The 26,460-nt window shown below is 42.5% G+C and overlaps 1 protein-coding gene across 1 annotated transcript in view; it reads right to left on the bottom strand.

Annotated features, from left to right (window-relative positions):
- The window catches only part of GABRR3 (gamma-aminobutyric acid type A receptor subunit rho3), a 72,176-nt gene that overhangs the window by 30,341 nt on the left and 15,375 nt on the right, over window positions 1–26,460 (bottom strand). The window contains exons 2-3 of the mRNA XM_007057554.3: window positions 14,530–14,671; window positions 10,447–10,559 (exon numbers count right to left, since the gene is read on the bottom strand). Of these exons, the coding sequence (XP_007057616.2) occupies window positions 10,447–10,559; window positions 14,530–14,669 (253 nt within the window). The 5' untranslated portion in view covers window positions 14,670–14,671. The remainder of the gene's footprint in view (window positions 1–10,446; window positions 10,560–14,529; window positions 14,672–26,460) is intronic.

The following is a 26,460-nucleotide window of genomic DNA, read 5'->3' as shown; positions in this document are numbered from 1 at the left end:
AATTTCAGTGGAACTGCTCACATGCTTAATGGTTCAGCATGTACTTAAGTACCTTGCTGAATTGGGGTCTTTCTATACCCAGTCCCTCCCCTACCATGCAACAAACGCATACTGGTTCTTCTCTGTTCTGGGCTTTTTGGTTCTATTAGTTGGGTTGGAGCATTTGGCCCTGTGAGTCAGAGCCAGTTTCCACTGAAATCAATGGTAATTAACCATGGGAACAGATGACCAGATAAATAAACAGATAAATTCTCCATCACTTGGACTCTACATTGAGATTGGATGTTTTTCTAAAAGAAAGGGCTTTAGTTCAACCACAAGTTGTTGAGTCACTGGATGAAATTCTATGGCCGGTGTTATACAGAAGGTCAGACTAAATGAACATCATAATCCCTTCCGGCTTTATTAATCAATGAAGGAATGGAGAGGCATCTATTGATATAAAGAGCACCGGGCTGAGTCCTAAAAGAGAAAGAAGAATAAACAACTCACTCTCTCCCAGAGGTGGAGTTGATCAGAGTTGTGGAACAGAGATGGGACAGAGTAGGGAAAGCTTGCGCTGCTGGTGCCTATGCCACAATGCTGCTGTTAATAAATTGGGAACTTCAGTGTCTGAGGCTGACAATGAAAATAGTATCAAGAGAAAATCTGGGTTTTTATTTTCCCAGTTTGACAAAACGGGGGGATGGGCAAGAGGAGTTTGTCATTAAACTGAGCAGCTTCAGTTAGCGTTATTTCCACAAATCATTATTTTAGAGGGATTAGTGATTTTCACAATGGAAGTTCCGCAGATTTCCAAGGTAATTTCTCCTCAGCAGCGAAACCAAATTATTTTCAGATGGATTTATATTCATGCAAACTTAAGTCCTGCCTTGTGGAATCAGTTTTCCTTCATTTTATTTATTTTAGAAGGTTTAAACCAAGCAAATGTTTCTCTCATGAGTGTGGAGTTTATTTTCATCGGCAGCCTGAGTGAAAGATAACAGATGCATATGCAAGTTACGTAACTTTTTCTAAAACTGAAGGTCCTCACAAATTCTGCAGCATGTTAGGGTCAATTTGTATGGTAGGAATGACAAAATCCTATGACAGACTCTAGAGAATTCTAAGGCATTTTTGTGCAGTTATACCTTTTACCATGTAGTTGCTGCACTGCACCTGCATTTCCATAGGATACATGTAGAATTTAGGGGAGTCAGCTAGTGAATTCCAGAAGCTTTGATCCTTCCACAGTGCCATGATAATCAGATCATTCATTACCCGTGAAATAACTTAACCCTTTCTTTTTTGTTCCAGTTTGGAAAAATTACAATCTTCCAACATTAAGAAAGAGGGTCAATTACTAGTGAATGGATTGCTATTTTTCCAAGCTCCCACTACTAGATGGAGTATCAGACCTCTTCCAGTTGCATGCAGTTGTAACAGGGTGTGTTGGCTTTTTAAAGAGGCTACAGACCCAGCATAGCCCCCCCACCCCTTGAGTTCTGAGACATAATGGGAGTTGTAGGCTCTGCAACAATGCATATTGGGAAAGGGGGAGGCATATAAAAAAGCTCCTGTTCCCTCTGGCAAGGCAGGGAACAAGGAATAGGTAAGACCTAATGATGCTCCCTCCTGAAAAGGGCCTGGGAGGGAGGTCAGGTGGACAGAAGGGTCAGGGAACCACAGGGAGAAGAAATTACTGTGGAATTTGTTACAGTTCCCTGGGGGGACAGAGCTCGGGGGGGAGGGGGGGAGTAATAAAGGGTATTTTATCTTTGTCCATCTGTTTGAAGTATTTGAGATGGGATGGTACCAGAAGTAGCCAAGGCCTAGGATGGAAATTAGAGGACTATCAGAGTGAAGGAAGAGGCCTTGGGCAAGAAGAGCAGACAGGACTTGAAACGTTTTTTGAGTGCTATTTTCCTGTAAAGACTGTATCTTCCAAAAGAGGGTGGGAGGAAGCCCCCTTCACTCCCTGCATCACTAGGGGAAAATTTCTGAGACCTTCAAGGGAGGGCTGTGACACAGAGAGGAAAAGATCTAGGTGCTGAATGGCATCTCGGAGCCCTTTTTTGTAGTGGACTTCCATTGAACTCTTGCTTGCCTTGGAAGAGGCGGAGTCGTTCTAATTTAGCTGAAAGGGTAAAGTAAACTACCCAACCACTAAGATGACCTGTGAGGAAACTGAGACAGAGGCCACACTTGATAACAGAAAGAGGAAAGATAAGCCACCTGCGTACAGAAACTTTTACCTTCTACTGGCTAAATATTACCACACATTACAGTTCAGGTATTTCTTAAGTGTGAGAGTGTTATCATGCTCTCTTGTGGCTGACCTCACAAAGCCATGGTAAGCCTTAACATGACTAACTACACACTCATGCCTTGATCCTGCAGGTGCTAGTGCTAGTTTCCTGTAAAGACTGTATCTTCCAAAAGAGGGTGGGAGGAAGCCCCCTTCACTCCCTGCATCACTAGGGGAAAATTTGTGCAGTGTGCAACAGGGAACATACGGTTTCACTCCAGTGTAAATGTGAACAGAGACTACACATGTGCTTAAGTCTACGCTTAGATAGTTCTTTTCATCTGCAGATCTCAAAACACTTCACTAAGGTGGACAAGCAGAATTTTGCTGTACATGTAGGGAAACAGAGGCACAGAAAAATCAAATAATTACCCAATATATAGTCATTGCAAATGTAAACAAATGAAAAGGTGAGAGAAATTAAAAAGTTGAGGCTAGAATTGAAACGAGATGGAGAGTCAATGAGGACAGAAGACCTAGGAGGGCTCATCCAAGTAGCAGAAGCTTCAGAGGAGATGGCTCTTGCACAAAGAGAAGAAGAGAGGTGGATGCTAGATGAGTGAAAGGAGGGGTGTGTGGCAGACTCTAGCAAGTCCTCAGCAGATGATGGTAGAGCAAGACAGTGATTTTTAAAAAAGACTTTCAAATAATGTAGTTAAGAAACACTAAACAGGAAGATTATTTAAAAGGAATTCAAAGAGCAGCTCTCTCTAATCACCTCTCTCAAATGGGAGAGTTCTGCCTGTCAATCCAGTCTGACTGGTGACACAACAGATCATAGCTGGGCAGGAAACATCATTTTGATATCTGGAAGTGATCACTTGCCCAGAGTTTAAAGTAAGGGCGTGGAAGTTCTGCGTGGTGTTAGCAATGCAATTTATTTTCTCCCTCCTCCTGTAGTCCAAGTTGGATTATTTTCTAAGAGTTCCACAATACCTAACAGACAGCTAGGAGACTTAAGGCCATGATATTTTTAAAAGGGCATTATAAGATATTAAAAGATTTGCATGTGGATCCACTGACTTTCCTTTCCTTTCCTTGGGTAACATGACACTGTACTTTTAGGCAATTACCATTTCTGAGGATGAGGTTTGCACTACTGTACAGCTGCTAAATACATAATCCCTCCCTGCTCCCCCATTGCGGGTACAGGTAATGCTAACAGGAGCTAATGGTATGTGGAATCATAATTTAGGCTGCCTCCATACTACAGATTAAATTGTTTTAGCACGTTGGGAGCAATTTAAGCAGATTAATGGCTAGGGGAAGTTGTGTAGATCATGGCAACAGGGAAGTGGGCAGCATTCATGCAGTGGGGGTGTAACAATGCTGGTTCTGGCGGGACCCAACTGAGAGTGCCAATTCAGGACAAACTGCTGAAACCAGGGCAGTTATAGCCCAAGGGTGGGGGTTTTCCACCTCTAAGGCAAACCAAACCAGCCAGACAGAGAGGACTTTGGTTTTACTCCAATGGCTAACCACAAGTCACAGAAGCAATTCCCTTAGATACTCCAGTTTCCCAGTATCACCACCAGTGCCACTCATTATGGAGACAAATGGTTATGAAAACCAATACCCCAGTAAAAGAAAAAAGGTTCTCCCGATCCCAAAGGACCAAGCCCCAGACCCAGGTCAATATACAAATCAGATCTTACCCACAAATCATGCTGTTGCCAATCCTTTAGAATCTAAAATCTAAAGGTTTATTCATAAAAAGGAAAAAGATATAGATGAGAGCTAGAATTGGTTAAATGGAATCAATTATATACAGTAATGGCAAAGTTCTTAGAATAAACTGCAGGTTCAAATCAAGTCTCTGGAGTACATCCATAGCTGGGATGGGTCTTTCAGTCCTTGGTTCAAAGCTTCAGTGTAGCAAAGTCCCTCCAGAGGTAAGAAGTGGGAATGAAGACAAGATGGAGATGAGGCATCAGCCCTTTACAGTCTTTTCCAGGTGTAAGAACACCTTTTTGTTCTTACTGTGGAAAATTACAGCAAAATGGAGTTTGGAGTCACATGGGCAAGTCCCTGCATACTTTGCTGAGTCACAAGGCGTATCTGCCTTCTCTCAATGGGTCAGTCGTATAGCTGATGGTCTTTAATGGGCCATCAAGCAGGCTAGGCAGAGCTGACACCAACTTGTCTGGGGTGTCACCCAGAAGCATAGCATAAGTTTGAAATACAGACAGTATAGAACCAATATTCATAACTTTAATTACAAAAATGATACACACATATAGACAGCATAATCATAACCAGCAAACCATAACCTTGTCTTAGACACCTTATTTGACCCCCTTTATACAAGATTTGGTGCCACTACAGGACCTTGGTTGCCAAAATGATCTATACGGTCCCAGATTATATCAATAACGTCACAGGGGTATATTTGTATGGACAGACGCGTGCGCTCTATGACTATGATGACACAAATTGGACGGTTTCTGTTGACGCGAGCCTTTACTTGGGAAGCAAACAGTTTTAGGGCTTGTTTAAACACAAGGGGTTTACTTTGCACTAACTTTTGAAATGGCCTGCATACACATGACACAAACCCTTAAGAGAGTAACTCTGCAGTCTATACTACACTTACAAAATGTAATAAATTCCTTGTATATTGAGTTAGTGAAGACTAATGTTCATGGGCATACCTCACTCTTACGCTGTACCATTCTGGGACTTCTGACGGACAATCCAGCAGGTTCAGCATTGCTGCAGAGATTTGGAGTAATTCCCAAATTTGAAACAAGACAATGCACTGTGGGATGGAGTTGGGAAGACTGGCTGAAGTGCAGCTGCAATGCTTGTGGCTTCTTGAGCTCATACAGGGGGAAAACTTATTCTAAACTGCTCTAGCCCAGCCACACCCAAGATAAAGATTGTTCCTTGCTGCTGCAACTAGCCATTACAATTAAAGCTTGTAAAATGTCTCCGGCAGCTTTTGTTTTGACTCAAGATGTTGTATAAGGATTGTAAACTCAAGGTGCCCCAAGCAATGGTTTCCTTTAATTTTTACATTTTTTTTGGAGCAGACAGGGCCTGTGTGTGAAAGATGGTGTTTGTAGCTGCCTACCTGTGACACTCAAACTATAGAGCTGTGAAATGAAAAAGAAGCAAAGAGAAAATCCAGCCAAGGAAACAATGTGACAGCCAAGCTTTGGGAATAAATTATTATAACACTGAGTCTTTTTCTTTTTTTTTTTTTTAAATGTTTGAGTAGAGCCAGAGCTATGTTCTGAATTATAGGTTTGGTTCACTTAACCTCATTTTATAATGAGCTGCAGGCAAAGCAGCATTTCTTTGGCAAGAAGTAGAAACAGCACATTAATAGCCTGCTGGTTTTGATTCATCTTGACATATCCTATTTGTGGGGTTTACATATACAAATTAATCTATTAATAAATTAGTAATGTCAGAACTGAATTTTAAAAACATCATTTGTTAAGAGTCAGAAGGACAAATTATGCTTGCACTTACACCAGCATACATCTGGAATAACATCACTGATTACAATGGAGTTATACCACATTTACACCTACGTAAGTGAAGCAGGATTTGGCTCAATCATCCTAAAATAGGTGTTCTCACCTCCACAGGGCCACAAATATAGGCGGTGCAAAGAGAACTTAAACTGGACAGATTTGGACTGAAGAATTCCCCCGGCAGAGAAATTCACAGAGGGAATTTCTGTGAGCTTTAGGCTGATGGAGGGTGGGTAGTCAGATGCCCTTACCCCTGGAGTAAGGGGAAGATTATTTGTTGTGGGAGGAGACTCAGTTGGGCTACGTTACCAAAATCTTTGGGCCCAGCTCCATGATGTAACACCTGGGAAACCCAATGGGGTGTAACTGAGGACAGAATTTGACCTATTTAAAAAAATTCTTTTGCTTTTAAAATACATGCTCTTTACCCAACTGTTCTGACCTGATTTTCCTCCCCTTCAGTATTGTTAGCTAATGCAACTAACTGGGCTGAATAAATCATGCTATGGGGCACAAGTGCGTGTGGCAGATACAAGTCCACCAGGAATCACAACGATGAGAAGCTCTGTCTGTTAAGCTTGGAAAAAGCATCAGCTTCCTGAATGCACAAAACCAGAGTGCTGTAAATCTCCCCGCCCACCCCACCCCCATCATAAAGCCAGATTATGGCTGATGCTGGGCAGATGCAGTACGGGGGAAAAAGCACAGCAGGCCCTCTTCCCCACTCCAGGGTATCTCTGCAGGTGGCAGCTGTAGTTAGGCAGGCTGTACTGATAGAGCCAGTCGGCCCCAGAGAGCGGTGCTTACAATGGCCAGGGCTCCACACTCTCCATGCACGCCAGGAGAGCTTCTCTGGAGGATAGCTCAGTGGTTTGAGCATTGGCCTGCTAAACCTAGGGTTGTGAGTTGAATCCTTGACAGGGCCATTTACGGATCTGGGGAAAAAATTGGGGATTGGTCCTGCTTTGAGCAAGGGGGTTGGACTAGATGACCCTTCCAACCCTGATATTCTATGATAAAGAGATTGCGCTTCTATGAAGTAAGAGCTATAACTTTTTCAGGTGGTCGCACATGACACTAACCAACATGCTCCTGGGGTGTCTTTGGAGGCACTGAGCCCAATTCACCTTGGCCCTGCACCTCGTGTAGTCATTGCATAGCTGCTAAAATACGCTACCCCAGCAGAGGGGGGGCATTTGCACCCATTTTGCCCTGGGGTAAGTGATGCACAAGGGCAATAGTGAATGGAGCCCAGAACGCCTCCAACGCTACTTCAGTGTAGCGCCTCCTCTTTTTCACCAGCATATCTCAGGCTCTAAAGAGACTCAATTAAACCTCTATGGTGTGGAAAGAACTGCATCCTGAACAGATTGTTTCCCCACTAATTAGTATTTCATGGCTTCCCCCACCTCCACACCACACCACCAATTCCCCTCAGTTACCTGTACGGTCAGAGTGAGAAACCATAGCCAGGCAACACGCTCCCTCAAAAGAAAAAAAGTCTTTAAAATAAAACAGGCCAAACCATTCAGCTAGTAAGCGAATAATCCATAGAACAGTTTCAAAGGGTAATTTTAGTGCTATCATACCACTGTGATGTTTAAAGGAGGGTTTTTTGGTTGGCTGGTTTTTTTGTGTGTCCAGAGCTGCAGAGACCCATGGTGACGACATCCAGATTAAAGAGAACAAAATCTATTATCTGTCTCCAGATTTATTCAATAATACTAGTCCAATTTCCAGCTTCCAGGAACAATTATAGTATTGCACATGGTTCACATCCTCCAAGTAATACCTAACCTATATTTTAAACTAGGCTGTATTGTTCGTATTGACTCTTTTCCTTTGGTGTCTTTAACAGTACACATTCCCCATCACCAATTGCATCTCATCCTGTATTTAAGCTTCCCTTTGCGAAACACTTCAGCATTAGATGAAAGTCAATCTCCTTGAAGGAAATGCATATCCTGTATCTTTCCTGTCCCGGGATTAATTAAGGTACCCTATCCAAAGTCATGTTCTGATTGGTTAGTTGAGGCTTGGACCTTTTGATGATGTCACAACTGTGTATTAACTACCAACAGAAGCCTTGATTCACCATTGTGGTACTCATGGAGTACTTCATAGAGAGCTGTTTGCTGTCATGGAAATGGTTTTTCCTTCCACAGATGGTATTTCCATAAATTACAATTCCTTGAGTGGAAAAGCAGGAGGGAGGGACACCGAGGTAACTTGCAAAGCCATTGACTGATATATTTCAGATTACTAGCTTCACCTGTCTTTCAGAAATAGCTTTCAGCGAACATCGTGGTGGGGTTTCATTGTGATAAGGAGACTTGCCTGTTGGAAAACAGACCAAGACCACTAGCCGGCCACCAGACAGTAATGATATTCAGTTACTAATGTCTGGATTTAAGTCGGCAGTCTTTAACAATCCCCTGAGCTATCCAGTCCACCACGACCAGGAGATTTTCATTGTCCCACGTCCAGTTTGCCTGTCATGGGCCAAATCCTGCAGAGCTTCAGACAAAACTCTAATTGACTTGGCCTTATCATAGAATCATAGAATATCAGGGTTGGAAGGGACCTCAGGAGGTCATCTAGTCCAACCCCCTGCTCAAAGCAGGACCAATCCCCAATTTTTGCCCCAGACTTATTTGGTGACTTATTAAAGCAAGACTTGCTTAGCCTTCCCTTTCAGGATATGGCTGTGCCTCAGGTTCCCTGTTGACTGGCTGTCTCCCTTCTCCATGTCAGGGATAGTTTTAGCCCTCCAGCTGGAATAAAATACTCCTCCTTTCCCAAGGTAAGCAAGAGTCCAATGGAAAATGTCCAAACAAAAAGGCTTCACTCGGTTTGCTCTCTGAGCCACAACCCTCCTTCCAGGGACCATGGGAACTTTTCCCCTTTTGAGACAACCAACTGGTTACAGAGGTATCAGCACATTGCTTCTTGAAGGCAGAGCTGAGGCATAGGTGGGCCCATGTTCTCCTTCTGCCAAAGCCTTCAGTCCTGAGCAGAGGCATCATTTGCTATGAGGCAGGGCAGACTCAGTTGCCCCTGCCCAGATTTTTGTTTGGCCTCCAACAGACTTTTCATAGGTCTATATGCTCCACTATTCCTCCCCCGGCCTTTGCAAGATATAATAAATCACAAAGAACGTTCTATATGCTGACCCAACTTTGGCCCCCCCTAGAATTTTTCTGAAATGACACCCATGGCCCTGAGGCCCTAAACAATAAAGTAGCTATCTGCTCCAGCCTTAGACATTCCCACTTCACTCTTCCTTCCCATCCCATAGCCCCTGAGTTATTGCTTGCTTGTCTGTCTGCCTCTTAGGCCTTCTCTCTTGCTCTTTTCCAGGCTTCTTCATTACAGCCCATCCCATACTCCTTCTCAGTTGGTAGCCCCACTCTAGGTCTTGCCCAGACCCAGTTGCTGAAGAGTAACGGTGGTGGGTGGTGCTGCTACTCTCTTTCTCTGGGTCTCTTTCGTGGAATGAAGGGGAGCATATTTATAGCCCTTTCCTCTTTCCCAGCATTTCTTGCTGTAGCCTGCAGTTCCTATTAATCCATCCAGGAATTACAACCCCACAGAGTGCTTTAATCCTGGGCCAAGACAGTAACAGGAATGTTGGGCCTGGGGGCTGCCTTTACCCAGCGTGCGCTTTTACAAAAGCCAACTTAAACAACACTGCATTCTGTGCAGCACTTCTTCTAAAAAACTACTCCCGCTATAGCCAGCTATATACACTGCAAGTACATAGCTCTGCTCTGATTAGCTACTGGCAGTTTCCATGATTTGCATACTGTGGGCTACATTATCAGCTAGTGTAAACAGGCCTACAGCCATTGACTTCTCTGAAGTCTATGACTATTTACAGCTGCTGAGAATCTGTCCTTGTATATTTTATTTTGTATTCACAGTTTGGAGCAGGCCAGCCCGTTTCCATGAATCATGAACACAGAACTGCTGACCTTGGTTCAGAAAAGCCTTTTAGCAAGGCACCTTTCTCGATTTTAGTGTAATAACTTAGGGCCAAAATCTGTAATTCATAGGTATGTCGTGCCTCAACCTCAAAGGGACATGTCAATGTGTATCCAATGGCAGAAACTGGCCCTCTAATGGGATATCCAAATTATGAGCATCCCATATGATACCTTTTTTATTCACTTACAATGTAATTAAACAGGGAAATAACGATCATGCAAACCAATAACACAGGAGTCCAAGGGCCAATAAACCAAAAATATAAGGTTGTGGTTTTTTTAATTCAGTGCTTCATGCCAACTCAATATACTCAGGAATTGGTAACTTGCTTAAAAACTTCAAAACAAATTTGATGAGTTTCAGGAATTTGCTAATTGCTACTAGACTGCACAGTTTTAGGGGGATATGTTAATGCAACGTTTTGATAAGAGAATTCTATCTGTAACAGTAAAGATAAAAAATTACTTAGCTGTGAGTAGATAATTTGGCAACTCTTATTACAGTTGTGCAAAGAACAAAAATTGTCTTTTGTTCTAAACTATTTCTTGGTTTAAACCAAGGAGAGGAAAAATCTCAGTTAAACCTGACATTCCATTTTCACATGACCTTGCTGGGCACGGGTTTAGCAGCTTATAGTGCAAGATGAAACTATTAAATAGTATAGAAATGTTAATGCAGCTGGCTGCTTACCTCCAAATCCAGGTCTCATTGCAAAGTCATGGTTGTCTATGTGGAGAAGCTGCTCGGCCTTTAGTGGGCGTGCTTTGGTGCTGTCTAATTTCCTCGTTTTAATCTCTCTTTTGCTGTGTTTTAAAAAACAATCAAGTCAGGAGCTTCATTGCTGACATTCACAATAATGATTAAATTAGATGACATGACTAGATTACTGGATTGTGGGCAGTGACACAACCACATGAAAAAAAATTAGTGAAAATGGGGAGAGAAGAGACCCAGAGTGAAAATGCACAGGACAATTGTATTGAAGGAGAACATCAACAAGATATAAAAAGTTGGGGGTGGGACACACATGTCCCCTTCTATCCCCACAGAGGTTGCATCTCTGGGTGTGGGAGGGCATGTAACAGAGAGATAAACACTTGATGAAGAAACTGATACATTAGTTTTCACCTAGCTACCTTCTAATCCTGTTTGGAAATAACATAATATGTTTGTAGCTTTAATGTGAGCCACACTAAGTCATATGTATTACTGGGGGAGTGGCAATGACTTCATATAGCGGTTGCTCAACACTCTTCATGAGAGCATTTCTATTGTTTTTAAGGAGCTCTAATGTCTCAATGGTTTGCAGCAGGACTCTAAAATTTGACAGTGAGATAATCCTGGGGTCAGGGAGGTGCCTTTTGGTGTCCCCCTTAAACAAATCATTCAGATTTGGCCAAGTTAGAAGCTGAAAAGGAATCACCAGTTCCAATTTGTATTTTGATTACTACAGCTCATTGCTAGATTTACTGCCAAAACCAGCCAACACTCCATTAGCACTGTGCCTGGCACCATCTCAGTATGCCCTACACCACTGAACCTCCAAAGGAACACAGACAACACAGATGATCCTTTTCCTGCTGTTGCTGGAACCAGAACACCATACATGCGAGACTGGTGTTAAAATTATATTCCCTTCACAACACTTTTTATTAAGCAAAGGCTCAGACCACATAAAAAAATTACACAAGCTGGGAACAGAACCTAGGTCTTTAATGTGGCAGACTCATGTCTCACCCACACTGTCTCTCAGAAAGAATGTATTGAATTTTAGCTTGGCTATGCGGTGTGTGAAGCGTGACTACCCCTGCATATGTTTCCACTGTTTCAGTGTGTTGCGTGTCCTCCACCAGTGGCTGGCTTACAGAAACTGTTCCCAGCTATTGTAATTACTCTTTTAGTTGGTGTGGTAGAGGTCTCTGCTGAAAGTTCAGGGTTCAACCCCCTTTTTTTTTGATGGAGAGGCAGGGAAACAATGTTAATGGCACATAATAGAATTGGTTTTCCTCTTTTCCCTTTTTAAAAGAAAACCCAGGAAATTACAGGATAAAAATATCAATGTTAAAAGAATGTTAAAAAGCTTGTTCAGTTATTATTTATTATATTTATCACCATACCCATGAGGAGCCCTCATCATAGACCAGGACTCCCTTGTGGCAGGCACTGTCCAAAGACAGAACAATAAGAAGCCACATGCAGTTACTGTGAATTACGTGCTTCAAATGTACCTTTCTGCCACTCAAAGTGGATTTTCCAATGTGTTTAGTAAAATCTGCATTCACTAATGTAAAAAGCCTAACATTTCGCCAGTCAAAATGTTTTGTTCTTTATTGTAGGGAAAGGACCAGGAGAATCATCTCTTTCTCATGTACTTTTGGTTAATGCTTTAAAATCTTCTTTGCGAGAGAACGCAGATAAATAGCTTTGGAGGGGGAATTTGGGTTACGCTATTAAACCAGTGAAAGTTGTAGGTTAAGTAACATTTTCACATGGGATTCTTTATAAAAGGCCACTCATTTAACCAAGGCCATCTCTCGGCAGTGTCCCTAATAATCCTAGTGCTGGCTGACAGGGATTTCCCCAGGAGGAAAAAGAGGTTACTGGAAAGTTAGAGCCTGTTGAAATGGACTGGAGATCATGCCCCCTTTAGAAATGATGCCAAAGAGAATCAAACAAAGAAAAATTAAATGTATTTGGCTCCTTTCTGCAGCTGCTAAACTCTGGGATCCTCTGTGGCTTGGAACCTGCAGTCTAGTCCCAATTCCAAACTTAACGTTGCAAGTGGTCTATAGAATACAAGCATTTGAGGCCAGATCCTCAGCTGGCATATATCTGCTAACTCCATGGATTTCAAGGGAGCTATGCCAATTTGCACCTGGTCCTGGAATTCCTCTCCAACTCCCTTCTCTTTGTATGGAGGTCAACGTTGTGACATGCTTCTCCCTTTTATCTTGCCTACCTCACAGGAGTGTCATGTGGATTAATTAGTTAAGCTCTTTGAAACCAAAGAAGTTACATTAGCACCAAATATTATTGCAATCATACGGCAATAGGTCTGTACAGTATGTCAAGCAGGATTCTACTGTGGATGCACATTCCCACTGTCAGACCCCTCTCCCATTTTGTGAATTGTTATGCCAGTGGTGGATACTGGATCAACAGCCAGAAATTCAAGTCTGCTATTCACAGAACAGGACAAGGAGAGGGAACCGTAGCATACACATCTCTCTCACCTCCCTACCAACATTCCTCAACTCAAGACGAGCAGGGACCACCTTGAGGTGTTAGACAGTAGGTCAGTCTCCATTCCCATGCAGTTCCTCACCCATTTGCACAACTAACAAAGTGCCAGTTATTTCCCATTTTGATAGAGGGATATTTTTTTTTAATGGACAATGAGTCCAGTAGTGATGACTCCTAGATATTCAGTTCATTTCAGACGGACTGCTGAACAGTCATAACTTTCAGGTCTGCTTGGCTTGGACTGGATTTGAACCTGTGACTTAAAGATGAGTCATTACTAGTTCCCTGAGCCGTGCAGCTTTTCCATGCACCTCAGTTATTAAGTTATGATTGCTTCCACTACCATGTATCTCTTATACACAAATTCAGCAGGATATTCCATGATTCAGAAGTGGTGCAGCTGCCAGAGGAGTCCAACTATGCTGTATTTTATCAACATATGGCATGACATGAATAGGCTACGAGTCCCATGCTGTCCATTATTACACAATGCTACGCATACAGAATATGGGGAAATAATCGCCTTCCCTTTCGTCCTCCCATAAATTTAACTATTTATCAAAATTTTTCCTACTTTCATGATAAGGCAGTATTTTGATGGATTGGGTTATTATCGGCAGTAGATTGAGACCTGGGATTTTTATTGACGTATTATAATGTAAACATGGGAACACATTCAAAGGCCTCACATGTATGATATGAAATTGATCTATACAAACTGTTGCTGGGAGGGAAAAGCCATTTCACCCAGAAACTTAAACGCAAAAGGCTTTATGTCACTTTTTTTTTCCTTTTAAAGCAGTCACCTCATATTTTTTAAGCCTGCCTTTTGCTGTAATAGTTAGATGCAATAATCCCAACTAAAAACTAAATAAAATATATTAAACAGCTTAAGCTTTGGGATTTGCAGTTAGACGTGGAATAATTCCATAAATAAAGCGTCGTGGATAACTATATTCCAGAAGAGTAACATACTGTAATATGATTAAAATGAAAACCTACTTAAACTAGCCTTATTCTGTTGTTGAAAAAAGCATCTGCATACAATAGTTATTACACTGGTATTTAGTGCAATAAAGATAATGTAATAATGATTGCATAAACCCAACTTTAGACATGAATTTGTTTCTGATGGTAGAAAAAACCTGAAACTCTTGAACGACTATATGTTGACAGCGATACAATGATCGCAATACTTAACTCTTATGTGGTGCTTTACATTTTCAAAGAGCTGTACAAACATTATCTAACTGATCACATATACACACCCACCCACATTATATAAGTATTTAGAATTATGATACAGAATGATCAGTGATGGAAACGTTACTGTAAAGTATTATTGCTATTTGTCTCATGGGGGCACCCAAAGGTCCCAGTCAAAACTGGGACCCCACTGTGCTAAGGGCTGTACAAACACAAAGATCAGTCAAGTAGGACTCTGAACAAAGAGAATACCTTCTTAGGTTTGGTGACAGACACAACATTTATTAGCAGAAGGGCAGCAGCGAGCCAGGGTATATAGCTTACCTGTTATACTTCTTCATGGATGAGCATTTCTGATGATGATGATGATGAAAACGATGATGATCACTCTGAGAACTGACACTGGTTAGCACAGCTGTTGACCAGAGGCAGGTGAGGAGTAGCAGCTTTATTACCAGAACCATGTCTACCAAAACAGAAATGCAATGGATTCAACCAATCCACCTCAGTGACCTTTCACTTTTAGTGGTCCTGTTATTTAGAGACAGCATACCATAAAGAGGATGCAAGTTTAATGAGGCATCACTAAAAACAGAAGACAAAGGCATCCCAGTTTTGATTTCCTCTCTGAGCTCTCCTTTTATTCTAGCAAATTGCAAAAATTCCTTAAAATCCACACACGAGGGTACCTGCTGTCAAGCAGCTGCAATTTGCCTTTAGAAATGTAATAAATATAACCACTTATTTTGTTGATTCTCCGTTTGCGCCATTGCTTCCACTCTTTCAGGGTAGGTTCTTAGTCGAATGAGAGCTTACTGAGTGGGTGATAAAGCAAATGTAGCCCTGTGCAGACAAAAGGGTGATGTCAAACATTTAATCCCCCTTAATCCCACACAACATCATATAAAAATCTTTCATTGTCCTATAAAAATATGTGCTTAATGAGACAAGGTCACTAAACTAATCTTAGTTACTGTGTATATCATCAAAATAATTTTCTACACAGATCAAAATATGTCATTAATTGAGTAAGCAGCGTTTGTCCCACATATTACTGACATTATTTGCTTTTGTGATTTGGGGTAGCAAGCACAGAGTGACCAGGTGTCCAGTTTTCAACCGGAACACCTGGTCGAAAAGGGATCCTGGTGGCTCCACTCAGCACTGCTGACCAGGCAGTTAAAAGTCTGGTCGGCGGTCCTGCAAAGCTAAGGAAAACTAGTCCCTATGTGTCCTGGCTCCACGCTGTGCCCCAGAAGCAGCCAGCAGGTCCGGCTCCTAGGCTGGGGGGGCCACATCCCCCCTGCACCCCACCCCCTGCCTCAACCTGCAGCCCCCTCCCACACCCTGAACCCCTCATTTCTGGCCAAACCCACAGTTAGAGCCCTCACCCCCTCCCGCACCCAGCCCCCTGCCCCAGCCCAGTCAATGTAAGTGAGGGTGGGGAAGAGTGAGCCACCAAGGGAGGGGAAATGTAGTGAGCGGGGGGCAGGGCCTCGGGGAAGGGCAAGGGTGGGGCCTTGGGGAAGGGGCGGGACTAGGGTGTTTGGGTTTGTGCAATTAGAAAGCTGACAACCCTAATCTTGACTGGAGAAATATAATTAATTCTGGGCAGTGTAACCCGTTGAGAAGAGCCCAATCCACAACAACTCTTTGTGTCAATGTTTTTGGCATTGAATCTGAAATTTGGAAATTCCCCCCCACACACACACTTTTTTTTTTTTTTTTGAAGCCGCTATCCCTTCACTTTATAATAAGTATATAGGACACAACCATGGGTGAGATCCAAGAAACTTCTGTTACCCATAATTTGATGATAAATATACCACCATATTATCATCCATAAAAATATTGGAAAAATTCTACCCTCTGTTAGCGTAGCAAGATTTTGTACATAATTTCTAAGTATTTTTCAACCAAAGCACAATTTTAAAAAAGATTTAACTTTCATTTCTTTCAATCATTTCTTTCTGCCCTAGTTGTATAGCAGCAGATCACATGCATGGCCTCACAGGATATTTTGTTAAGCAATAAAATGGGCTCGTCCCTGCTACCATTGAAGCTGATGAGTCTTCCCACTGGTTTAACAGAGGGCAATATTCCACCCATGTAACTGATACACATTAACTTCATCCCTTTCAAGCCATCAGCAAACTCAGAGCCAACAGAATCAACATAACATCTATTTAATTTATTTTTCCTTATAAAACAAAGTGAAACATTCAAGAAAGGTGCTAGAGTGAAGGTGAGGGAAACTGAAAGTCTCTATCTATAGAACAACACAGCAGGAGCAGCAGTAATTCAAGTTTCCCAGCACTGCTCCCCACCCATGTGTCTTAACCTTGACCCATATGAACAACTGTAGGTGTGAGAACACAGTACAATCTTCATGGCTTCTCTGCTGAAATTGCTAACAAGTAGGCCCATTGTGATGGTGGTATTTGTGATACGGGCATCCATCCACAAGGAAGTCCACTGGAGTTACCAATTCATTTCAGATTAGGCCTGTAAATGACCCACTAGACAGACATGATTTCTAGAGGGAGATTTTCAAAGGTACAAAGGACAGTTAGCTCCCATTGGCGTTCAGTTGGGCAGCTAAGTGCCTACCTTCCATCTGTATCTTTGAAAATATCCTCCCGCCCACTCCATCACTATTGATTTGAACCAGGTTCAAACTGATGGTCTAGATCAAAGTTTCCATCCTATTGTTAACCCTCCCTGCAAGATAAACTGGGATCAGACTCTGGCTGCCATCACAGGGACTAAAAGTGGGATACCTCTACGTGGGATTTCTGGATGGGGTATGGCTATATTGGGAGGAAAACTGGCTACCCCAACTGTACAGGCGTAGCACGGGACGTCCTTCTCCATGCTCCTTCTAGAACATCTGACAATATCTGCCCTCCAAAGAGATCATACTGCCATATCCCATCACTCAAGTAATGTACCTCCTCTCTCGTAAGATCTATAATTAAGCCAAAAATAAGGAAAATACCAACTTAACGTCAATATATAGAAACCTAAGTAGGTGTCATAGAGCTATCCTGTTACTTTGATTACACAAAGGAAAATAAATAATATTTAACAAATTTATGTAGGAGTTACTCAGAGTAGAGACCATAGCCATGTCTGACCCACTCTCATTAATCTGTCTAGTCTAATCTATCCCACACCCAGTTTACCTGAGCACCTGATAAAATTACAGTAACTCCTCACTTAAAGTCGTCCTGGTTAACGTTGTTTCGTTGCTGATCAATTAGGGAACATGCTCGTTTAAAGTTGTGCAATGCTCTCTTATAAGTGTCGTTTGGCAGCCGCCTGCTTTGTCCACTGCTTGCAGGAAGAGCATCCCGTTGCAGCTAGCTGGTGGGGGCTTGGAACCAGGGTGGACCGGCAGCCCCCATCAGCTCCCCGCTCCCCTAAGTTCCCTGTGCAGCAGCAGCCCAGCAGGCTATCAATTGCAGGCAGTTCAGCTGTCTCTCCCCCCACTGCCATGTGCTGTTCCTGCCCTCTGCCTTGGAGCTGCTCTCCAGAACCTCCTGCTTGCTGGGGTGGAAAGAGGGGCTAATATCAGGGTGTCCCCCTCCCCCCTGCTCCTGCACCCTGCTTACCCCATCTCCATAGAGCAGGCGACACACACGACAGGGCTCAGGACGGAGGGACCTTTTGGGGTCTCAGCTTGCTGATTAACTTAACAAGGTAGTGTACTTAAGAGTGGTGTCAGCTACTGAAAGGGGAAATACACATCTCTCTCTCTCACACAAGGTGTGTGTCTGTCTCTCTCTGTCATGCTGTCTCCCCTCCCTCCATTCGTGCTGCCTTGTAGACTGTGAGGCTACATTAACGAGTTAATCCTTAAAGGCTCAGCAAACTGCTAGTTCATCATTTAGCAGTAAGGCATTCCCTGGGAAATATCCTATCCTCTTCCACCCTCTTACTTCACCACCTCAACAAAGCTTCACAATCATCATCGCTGTGTACAGTATTAAATTGTTTGTTTAAAACTTATACTGTGTGTGTGTGTGTGTGTGTGTGTGTGTGTGTGTGTGTGTGTATAATATATATATATTATGACAAAGTTCCTCATCTGCCTTGGTGGGTCTTGCGCTTATTGGCGGATTTTCTCGCCTCGGAGATTCACGGCAGCCCTTAGTTTGGCCGTTTTCGTGAACCCACAGTCCAGGTCAACTCCTCCTTTGTCTGATCAGGACTTGGGAGGTTAGGGGGCAACCTAGGACCACCCTCTACTCCGGGTTCCAGCCCAGGGCCACGTGGAATGCAGCTGTCTGGAGTGCCTCCTGGAACAGCTGTGCGACAGCTACAACTCCCTGGGCTACTTCCCCATGGCCTCCTCCCAACACCTTCTTTATCCTCACCATAGGACCTTCCTCCTGGTGTCTGATATTGCTTATACTCCTCAGTCCTCCAGCAGTACGCCTTCTCACTCTCAGCTCCTAGTGCCTCTTGCTCCCAGCTCCTCACACACGCACCACAAACTGAAGCGAGCTCCTTTTTATACCCAGGTGCCCTGATTAGCCTGCCTTAATTGATTCTAGCAGCTTCTTGATTGGCTGCAGGTGTTCTAATCAGCCTGTCTGCCTTAATTGTTTCCAGAAAGTTCCTGATTGTTCTGGAACCTTCCCTGTTACCTTACCCAGGGAAAAGGGACCTACTTAACCTGGGGCTAATAGATCTGCTTTCTATCACTCTCCTGTAGCCATCTGGCCCGACCCTGTCACAATATATATATATATATTCTTTTGTCTGGCCAAAAAAAAAATATCCCTTGAACCTAACCCCCGCATTTACATTAATTCTTATGGGGAAATTGGATTCACTTAACATCGTTTCGCTTAAAGTTGCATTTTTCAGGAACATAACTCTAACGTTAAGTGAGGAGTTACTGTACAGAGAAAACCAAACTGAAGTGTCTTTGGTTTCGATTCCTCCCCCTCAAAGCAAATATTAAGTGTTATTTAAACCCTTCTTCCATTTACTTTTATATTGATCTTTCATATTTATTATTTGCAAGGGCTGGTGTTATTGTGAGAAAGATATTGTGGTGGATGAGGTGAGCCTTACACTTAGGCCTGAAGGTGGTAAAATTTATAGTAGTTCTCCCTTCTGTGGGGAGGGAGTTCCATACCTATGGGAGAACAGCAAGAAAGCTCTGCTTCCCAAATCCCAGCAATCTGATTGTGTTCACAGATAATTCTGTGGTTCCCATCGAGCAGGAGAGAGAGAGGTCCTCTGGTCATGTGGGCCTGTCCCATGGAGAACCTTGAATTTGATCTGATATTGGATAGGGAGACTGTGTAGCTAATGGAGGACTGGGGATGATGTGTGTGTGTTGACCAGATGTGGTTTAAAATATAATATTGCTATGTGTCTTTTTTCTTTTGTTTTTGTTTCCCTGGCAGACTTGCTGGAAAAGGATGTGCTCAGAGTTCCTTGCCCCGGAACATGGCGAAGCAATACCAGTTGACTTTGAAAAATGACTGGCCTGCTAGAAGAGTCTGCACTCTGAGTTCCTGTTTTCCAAAATGCAGTTCATCCAGCCTCCTGTCGAAGAATGGACTCGATTCCCTCAACTGGGAAGTGGTAACAAGATGCCATTTGGCTTTGCAGACCAACCTTTGGCTTTACTGATCCACAGGGCTTCTGAAAAGAGCCCTTGGGGGAATTTCATAAGTGTTCAGTGCTGGCCTAACTCAGTACCCATTGAAGTCAGTGGGAGTTCTACCGTTGGCTCCAGTGGGAACAGAGTTTGGCGGAGGTAAGCATTTTTTAAAATCCCTTCCACCATGTCTCAACTGTGGTATTTTCAAGAATTAATCATGACCAGTATACAGCTTCAACCGTCACTTAAATGCAGACTTCAGAAGGGAGTCGAGCAATGTGAAGTTGTCAACAGAGGAGCTCCCACTTTCAACCCGTGTACGTTAACAAGGGAATCAGACATCACCACCAGCAAAAGGATTTTTCATACTAGAGTTATTCTCATTTTCTCTGTGTAGGACAATATTATACAGAGCAGATTATAATATCAATATAAATTACCATTAAGAAAACAGGTAATCTCCTGTGCATTTGGCAGTAATGAATCCTAAGAGGAGTCTTCTTTGAAGAGAAATAAATGCAAGATAATGGACTGTGCTTGTAATGGGCTAGCCATTAGTGTGTCTGTGTTTATACACAAACAATTAAAATAGACCATCTGGCTCTCTGCTACCATTAAAATGTTTTCTTAACTTTATCCCTTCACTTTTCCCCATGCTTAGCTTTCGAGGGCAAGACAGTGTAAAATAGCAACTCTGGAACAAAAGAGCAGACTGAAACAGCTCCTCCAAAAAGAAACAAAGATAAGTAAACCAACTAATACCAAGGAACAAAGTCCCTTCCAGTGATATACAAACACTGAAAGTGTTGCAGGTAGTTACAGACTGGACGCTGGAGGCTCCCATCAATAGCAAACCATGAAGTGGAGCAGGTTCTGACAGTGATTATAGAAATGGGATGAAAAAATTCCAGTGTTGGACAAAACAGACACTAGAGTGCCTGAATTTTCAGATGTGCTGAACACTTGTAGCACCTACTGAAGTCAGCTGAAGTTGTGGGTGCTCGACACTCTGTAAATCGGGCACATACTGCCCAAGTCATTGTAAACCCTGAAATTTGCATAACAACTGCAAATTATCCATACAAAACCGCATGAGGCACCATCAGGGGAAAAGAGGGAGGAGTTATCTGCAATGACACTTCATCTCTCTGATACCTCTAAATCATAGTGTAACGTACATGGGGAAAACATTGCAAATTAAGCCTTCTAAGTGGCATTAATATTCAAAACAAGGCCTCAAGAACAGGGCAAAACATGATTATCAATCTATGGTAGTGCCAGCACAGAAAGAGAATTAACCAAGGTGACAATTCCATGCATGATAGTGTGATGGAGAGATACAGGGATAGGTAACTTTGGCCTTTCTATGGTAACAGATTTAGCACATAGTATTTACCATTTCTATTATGATTACATCCAAAGGCCCCAGTCAGGACTGGGGTCACATTGTGGTAGTTATAGAAACACAGATGCAGAGCCAATCCTTCCATGGGACACCTTACCAAAAAATCATTAATCTGCATACCCTAGCAGGCTCAAATATGCTTTGCGTGAAGGAGGGGAAGGTCAGGTATATGATTCCAATTTACAGTAGGAATCCCACAGTATATGAAGTACTTCATCAAACTCTGTCACCCTTGAGAAATATGATCTTAGTTGATATCCTTGTTGTAATCACTGGTAAATATATACCATTAAAAGATGCCCCTTATGTTCCCCTCTAACCCCATGGTTCTATGATTCTATGGGTATGCACAATACACTCTCAGTAAGAGGATGGTGCCATGTGCCTGCCTCTCCCATAATAGACTCTAGGGAACAGGAATATCCACTGTGAACACTCGTTTTATAGTGCTGATCACTGATTTAATTTTCAATCTCTACACAAGAAAGACTCCATCAGTTACTGTACTTTGTGGGCCTGCTTTGCTTGATTCTTATGGCCTGTACCTTGTATAGTCCTTTACACTTGTGTAATGCAGGTGTACATGACTAAACAAGGGACAAGGCAGTGGTGAATCTGCCCTATGTCGTAAAGTGTTTGAGGTAACAAATCAGATAACATAGTGATGGGTACAGTATGAAAACCTGAATGGAACAGAACAGAATTACAGAGCTAGAGAAAAAAGTACCTCAGTTTGATTATGAAAATGGTGAGCTCTTTGGAGCAGGGACTGTGTTTGTATAGTACATAGTATAATGGGAGTATTAACTTCTTAGGCACTGGTACAACAGAAATAATAATAATAATAATATCAAAACAAATGCTGTATAGTTTCTGATAAATAATCAACCTCACATCACAATTAAAATCTTAACTGTTTTTCCCTTGAGAGGTAACATCAAGTTGTTGGCAGGCTGATAGGTGACCTGGTTAAAAATCTCCTGAGAGACGATGGTTCTGAATAGTATCTTGATATTGCAGATTGGGTTTTGTTAGCAGCTTACTGGTCTTTGTGTCCAAATCAAATTTCCACATCATATGTATGTTGCATTGTCCACTGAAAGCAAAATCTAGCCCAAAGCTAAACATCTGGTAAACTACTCGAGCCAGCAGAAGTAGCTGATGTTAGGGCTGTGTGATTTCCTTGTGCATGGAAAAGCATATGAGGTGGAAAGTTATGCAGAAACATATGAGAGAACGTCAAAAAAAAAAACCCCACAGAAAAACAGTTTGTACTGCAGTTTTCTATTTGGATCCAAAGCTGAGTTGTAGGGGTTTAGTCTGGATCTGAACTTCCCCAAAGTTTGGATTATCTAGTTCACAGGAACAGGGTTATTACATAACATATATAAGCTAGTCCAGCACTTTGAGCATGTTTTCATAATGACTTCCCTGTTCTGACAACACATTTAGTGATTGACCTAAACCAAAATCCACTAACCCAAGCCTCTGAAACTTTTCCATTAGCACGAGGGGATTAGATCCCAAAATTGTTCGACCATTGCAAAATCAGGACATAGCCCTTACACAGAGAATGATTTTCTAAAATACAAGCACCTGTTCCTCCAACTGACTTCAGTGGGACCTGTGGGAGTTCAGCACCTCTGAAAATCAGGCCTAGAATGTCTTTGAACCCTTCAGCCAAATTAGCTACAATTCACAGCACTGATCAATACCCTAGAAAATTAAATGTCAAATTCTGGGCTCTTCTTTTTCTTCACATTGGTGAACATTCAGTTTCTAGCTCTCGTAAAATACATTACAATCGAAACTACAATCTGTCCGATTTCTTATTTTATTTGCCCACTGCACTTCTCAGTATATGCTATGAACATACAAGGAGGGCTGCCTCAAATTTTCATAGTCCAATATCCAGCTGTACTCTCATCACTCCCATTTTCCCACACAAGGAGGCCCATTTATATCCAGTTGGTGATTCAGCTGAGCCTTTGTGGCATAAGGCCGCTCTTCTGCTTTCCTCTGAAGCTTATCTGGACTTCTGCTTATTCCAGAGTTATAGCAGCTGCACATTTTCATATAACCTGATATTAGGATCATAAAAAAAAATCTTTCATCCCTTGCATTTTGCAGCACTACGTTCACAGCTCCTAAACCAGGGACTCCCCACTTCATCATTCCACCTTTGCAAGATCAATCACTGAATTAATGTTATCCCTAAATCTGCTCATTTAGTTTGGACACCAGTAATTCTAGAAGTAAAACATATCAGTTTTACTGCCCACAGTTAAGGAACAATCCATTTTGGGTGATCTCTGGAGAAACACTGGGCCAAATTCTTCCTTGACTTACACTTCTAACAACCCCATTGACTTCAGTTGTGTAAATCAAGGCAGAATCTGACCCATTACTTTGATTATCCCCTTGCTGATAACACTGCTGCACCCTCCACCACACTTGTCCAGCTTCTCTTTGGGAGTTTCCAGAGTTGTTTTTTGTCTCCAGGGCTCATTTCTTCAAGAATCTCTCAATGATTTTTGGAGAGGGCACAATTAATTTGGAGAAAACACCAACAAAAACAAACTGTGAAAGCAGATGGGCAAGTTTGGCTTAGTTCTGATGTTGGATCTATGGAGAAAAACCCTCTCAGCCATTTGGCCCTGTGCATTTCCCTGACCGTGATTTTGGGGATAAAATGAGCGGACTGAGTAACTCATAAAAGGGTGAGTGGGATGGAAGGAAATTGCAAGCTCTTTCTACGGCGGGGTCTCGATTGACAGTTTATACCCCTCTCTTTATTTCCAAAATATTAAGGCCCCAGTAAATGGCTTTAACGGGAGAGCTTTAGAAACAAGATGCATTGTGGGAATAAATTCTAAAGAGGAGAGAGATGCTTCAGGTGGTCAAGGGTGCACAAAGGCAACCATAATTCTGTGCTAACATTGCACCATCTGGATAGGCTTTCTACTGTTCCTTGTAACACATTGTACTTTTAAACCTTCTTCCAACAATCCCCTATTTGCAGATTTATTTCATTACACCTGACAAATTAAATTTAACACAAATTAAATGCTCAGGAGACAAGGCACAGTTTCTAATCTTGGCTCCTCACATTGACGGTGCCATTTAGGGACGTCTATGCAGCAAACGGCAGCGAGTCTCAGAGCCCGGGTCTACAGACTCAGGCTTGCCAGGCTCGCATTACGGCACGAGAAATAGCTGTGTAGACATTTGGGCTCAGGCTCAAGATGGGAAGGGGAGCGTCACAGCCTGATTTCCAGCCCCAGCTGTTGTTCCAGCCCCTGTTGTGTAGACATACCCAAAACAGCCCACACCAGGGCCGGCCCACAACATTTTGGCACCTGAGGCAGGGAGCTCAAATGATGCCCCCATGTCCCCTCGCTTGGGCCAAAACTTTGAAAGGTCTCAATTCTGCCTTCTTCCTGTTCTACTCCTCTTATGGTACTGCTCTGCTACCTACCCCAATAAAGGAGAACTAACAACTTAAAATGCCTTCTTCAAAAATTTTAAGTAACACTTAATTTTCAAATGCCTGAACAGCAAATGTAACTTTTCTTGTCTGCATAATAACACTAGCATTTTTATCTGTTTGAATAATCAAAGTGGTGCTTTCCGTGCCTTCTTGGTTGCAAAGAACTGCTTCCTGCTGAAGGTCCACAGTCTAGGCCAGCTCATGCTCTATTGAGATGGTTGCAAGGCCGACCAGCCTCTCCAGTGTCATGGTAGAGCGTAGATGTGTTTTTATTAACTTCAGCTTGAAGAAGCTGCGTTCGCCACTGGCAACTGTTACGAGAAGTGTTAGAAGTATGTGCAGAGCAACAAAAGCATTTGGAAAGAGGGTGGTCATCTTATTTGTGCACATATATTCCAGAACAGCCTTTGGAGTTGATCCTGCTGAAATGTATCTTGAAAGAGCTTTCAGTTCATCCCCTAAATCACTCGCATCAATATCGCACATGTCTCATGTGTCAACACTGTCTCTAGTGCTGGTGTAGGTCTTCTTCAGGTATAGTGAGGAGTTTTGGAATATCATACAACATCCCAAATATACTGCTGTGCTCCTTGAGCTGCATGAAACGTTCAACTGACGGTATTGCACAATCTAGCACCTGGTTAAAGAATTCAACTTTGAATTGTTGTTTGGGGTCTCTTATGGGATTATCCCGTGTCTTGTAATCAAAATGCCTTCTTCTTCGGTGACTCTTGTATTCTTGAATGGGTGGGAAAATAGCTTCAGTGTGAAGTTCCGCTGCCAACTTCTGTGCACTCTTCAAAACGCTTTGAAATCCCTCATCTGACCGGTCAGACTGCAGGTATGACTTTGCTTTGTCCAGTTGTTCCATTGCTCCAGATATATCAAGGTCAACACCTTGGAGTCTCTTGCTTACAACATTTATTTCAAACAATATGTCATGCCACAACACTAAGCCACCCAGAAATTTGAAGTTATGTATGTTTCTGGTGATTCCTTGCCCTCTGCCACTGTTCTCCCATGAACAGTTCCTGTTATAAGATTATCCTCCATAATGGCAACTATGGCATCATCTATCTTCCCAATTTGGTGTTTGAGAGGCTTTATCGCCTCCACTCGACTTTCCCATCGTGTGGCACTCAGTGGTTTCAGTGTCAGAGAGGATGTTCCCAGATGTTGCTTCAGAATTTGCCATCGATGAGTTGAGGCAGAGAAAAATACATAAATGCTTTGAATTACATTTAAAAATTCAGCAGCCTCACTAGAAGCTGATGCTGCATCACTAACCACCAAGTTCAATGAATGAGAACGGCATGGGACAAAAAAAGCTCGACGGTTTAACTCTCGGATCCGTGTCTGCACTCCTCTGTTCTTTCCTCTCATGTTGGCACCATTATCGTAGCCCTGACCTCTCATGTCAGCTATCGCAATTCTCATACCTTCCAGCTTTTTAAGAAGCATATTTGTCATACCAGCTCCTGTAGTATCATCAATGTCAATAAATTCTAGAAAATGCTCTCTGACAGTCACCATTGAAGGGAAATTTTCACTAGGTTCTGTTGTGGTTACAAAAGGCACCATTAAAGTCATTTTTTCTGTATGGCTGAAGTCAGGTGTGCAGTCCAGAATTACAGAGTAATATCTTGCTGACTTCAGATCTGCCACAATCTTCTGTTTTGTTGCCAGTAACTGTATGATCTCATTTTGAATTCTTTTTCCAAGGTAGTGGTATGTGTA

The sequence above is a fragment of the Chelonia mydas genome, chromosome 1, assembly GCF_015237465.2.
Source record: "Chelonia mydas isolate rCheMyd1 chromosome 1, rCheMyd1.pri.v2, whole genome shotgun sequence".
Lineage (NCBI taxonomy): Eukaryota > Metazoa > Chordata > Testudines > Cheloniidae > Chelonia > Chelonia mydas.
Note: the sequence above shows the minus strand (reverse complement) of the source record. Positions and strands in the feature narration are given on the sequence as shown.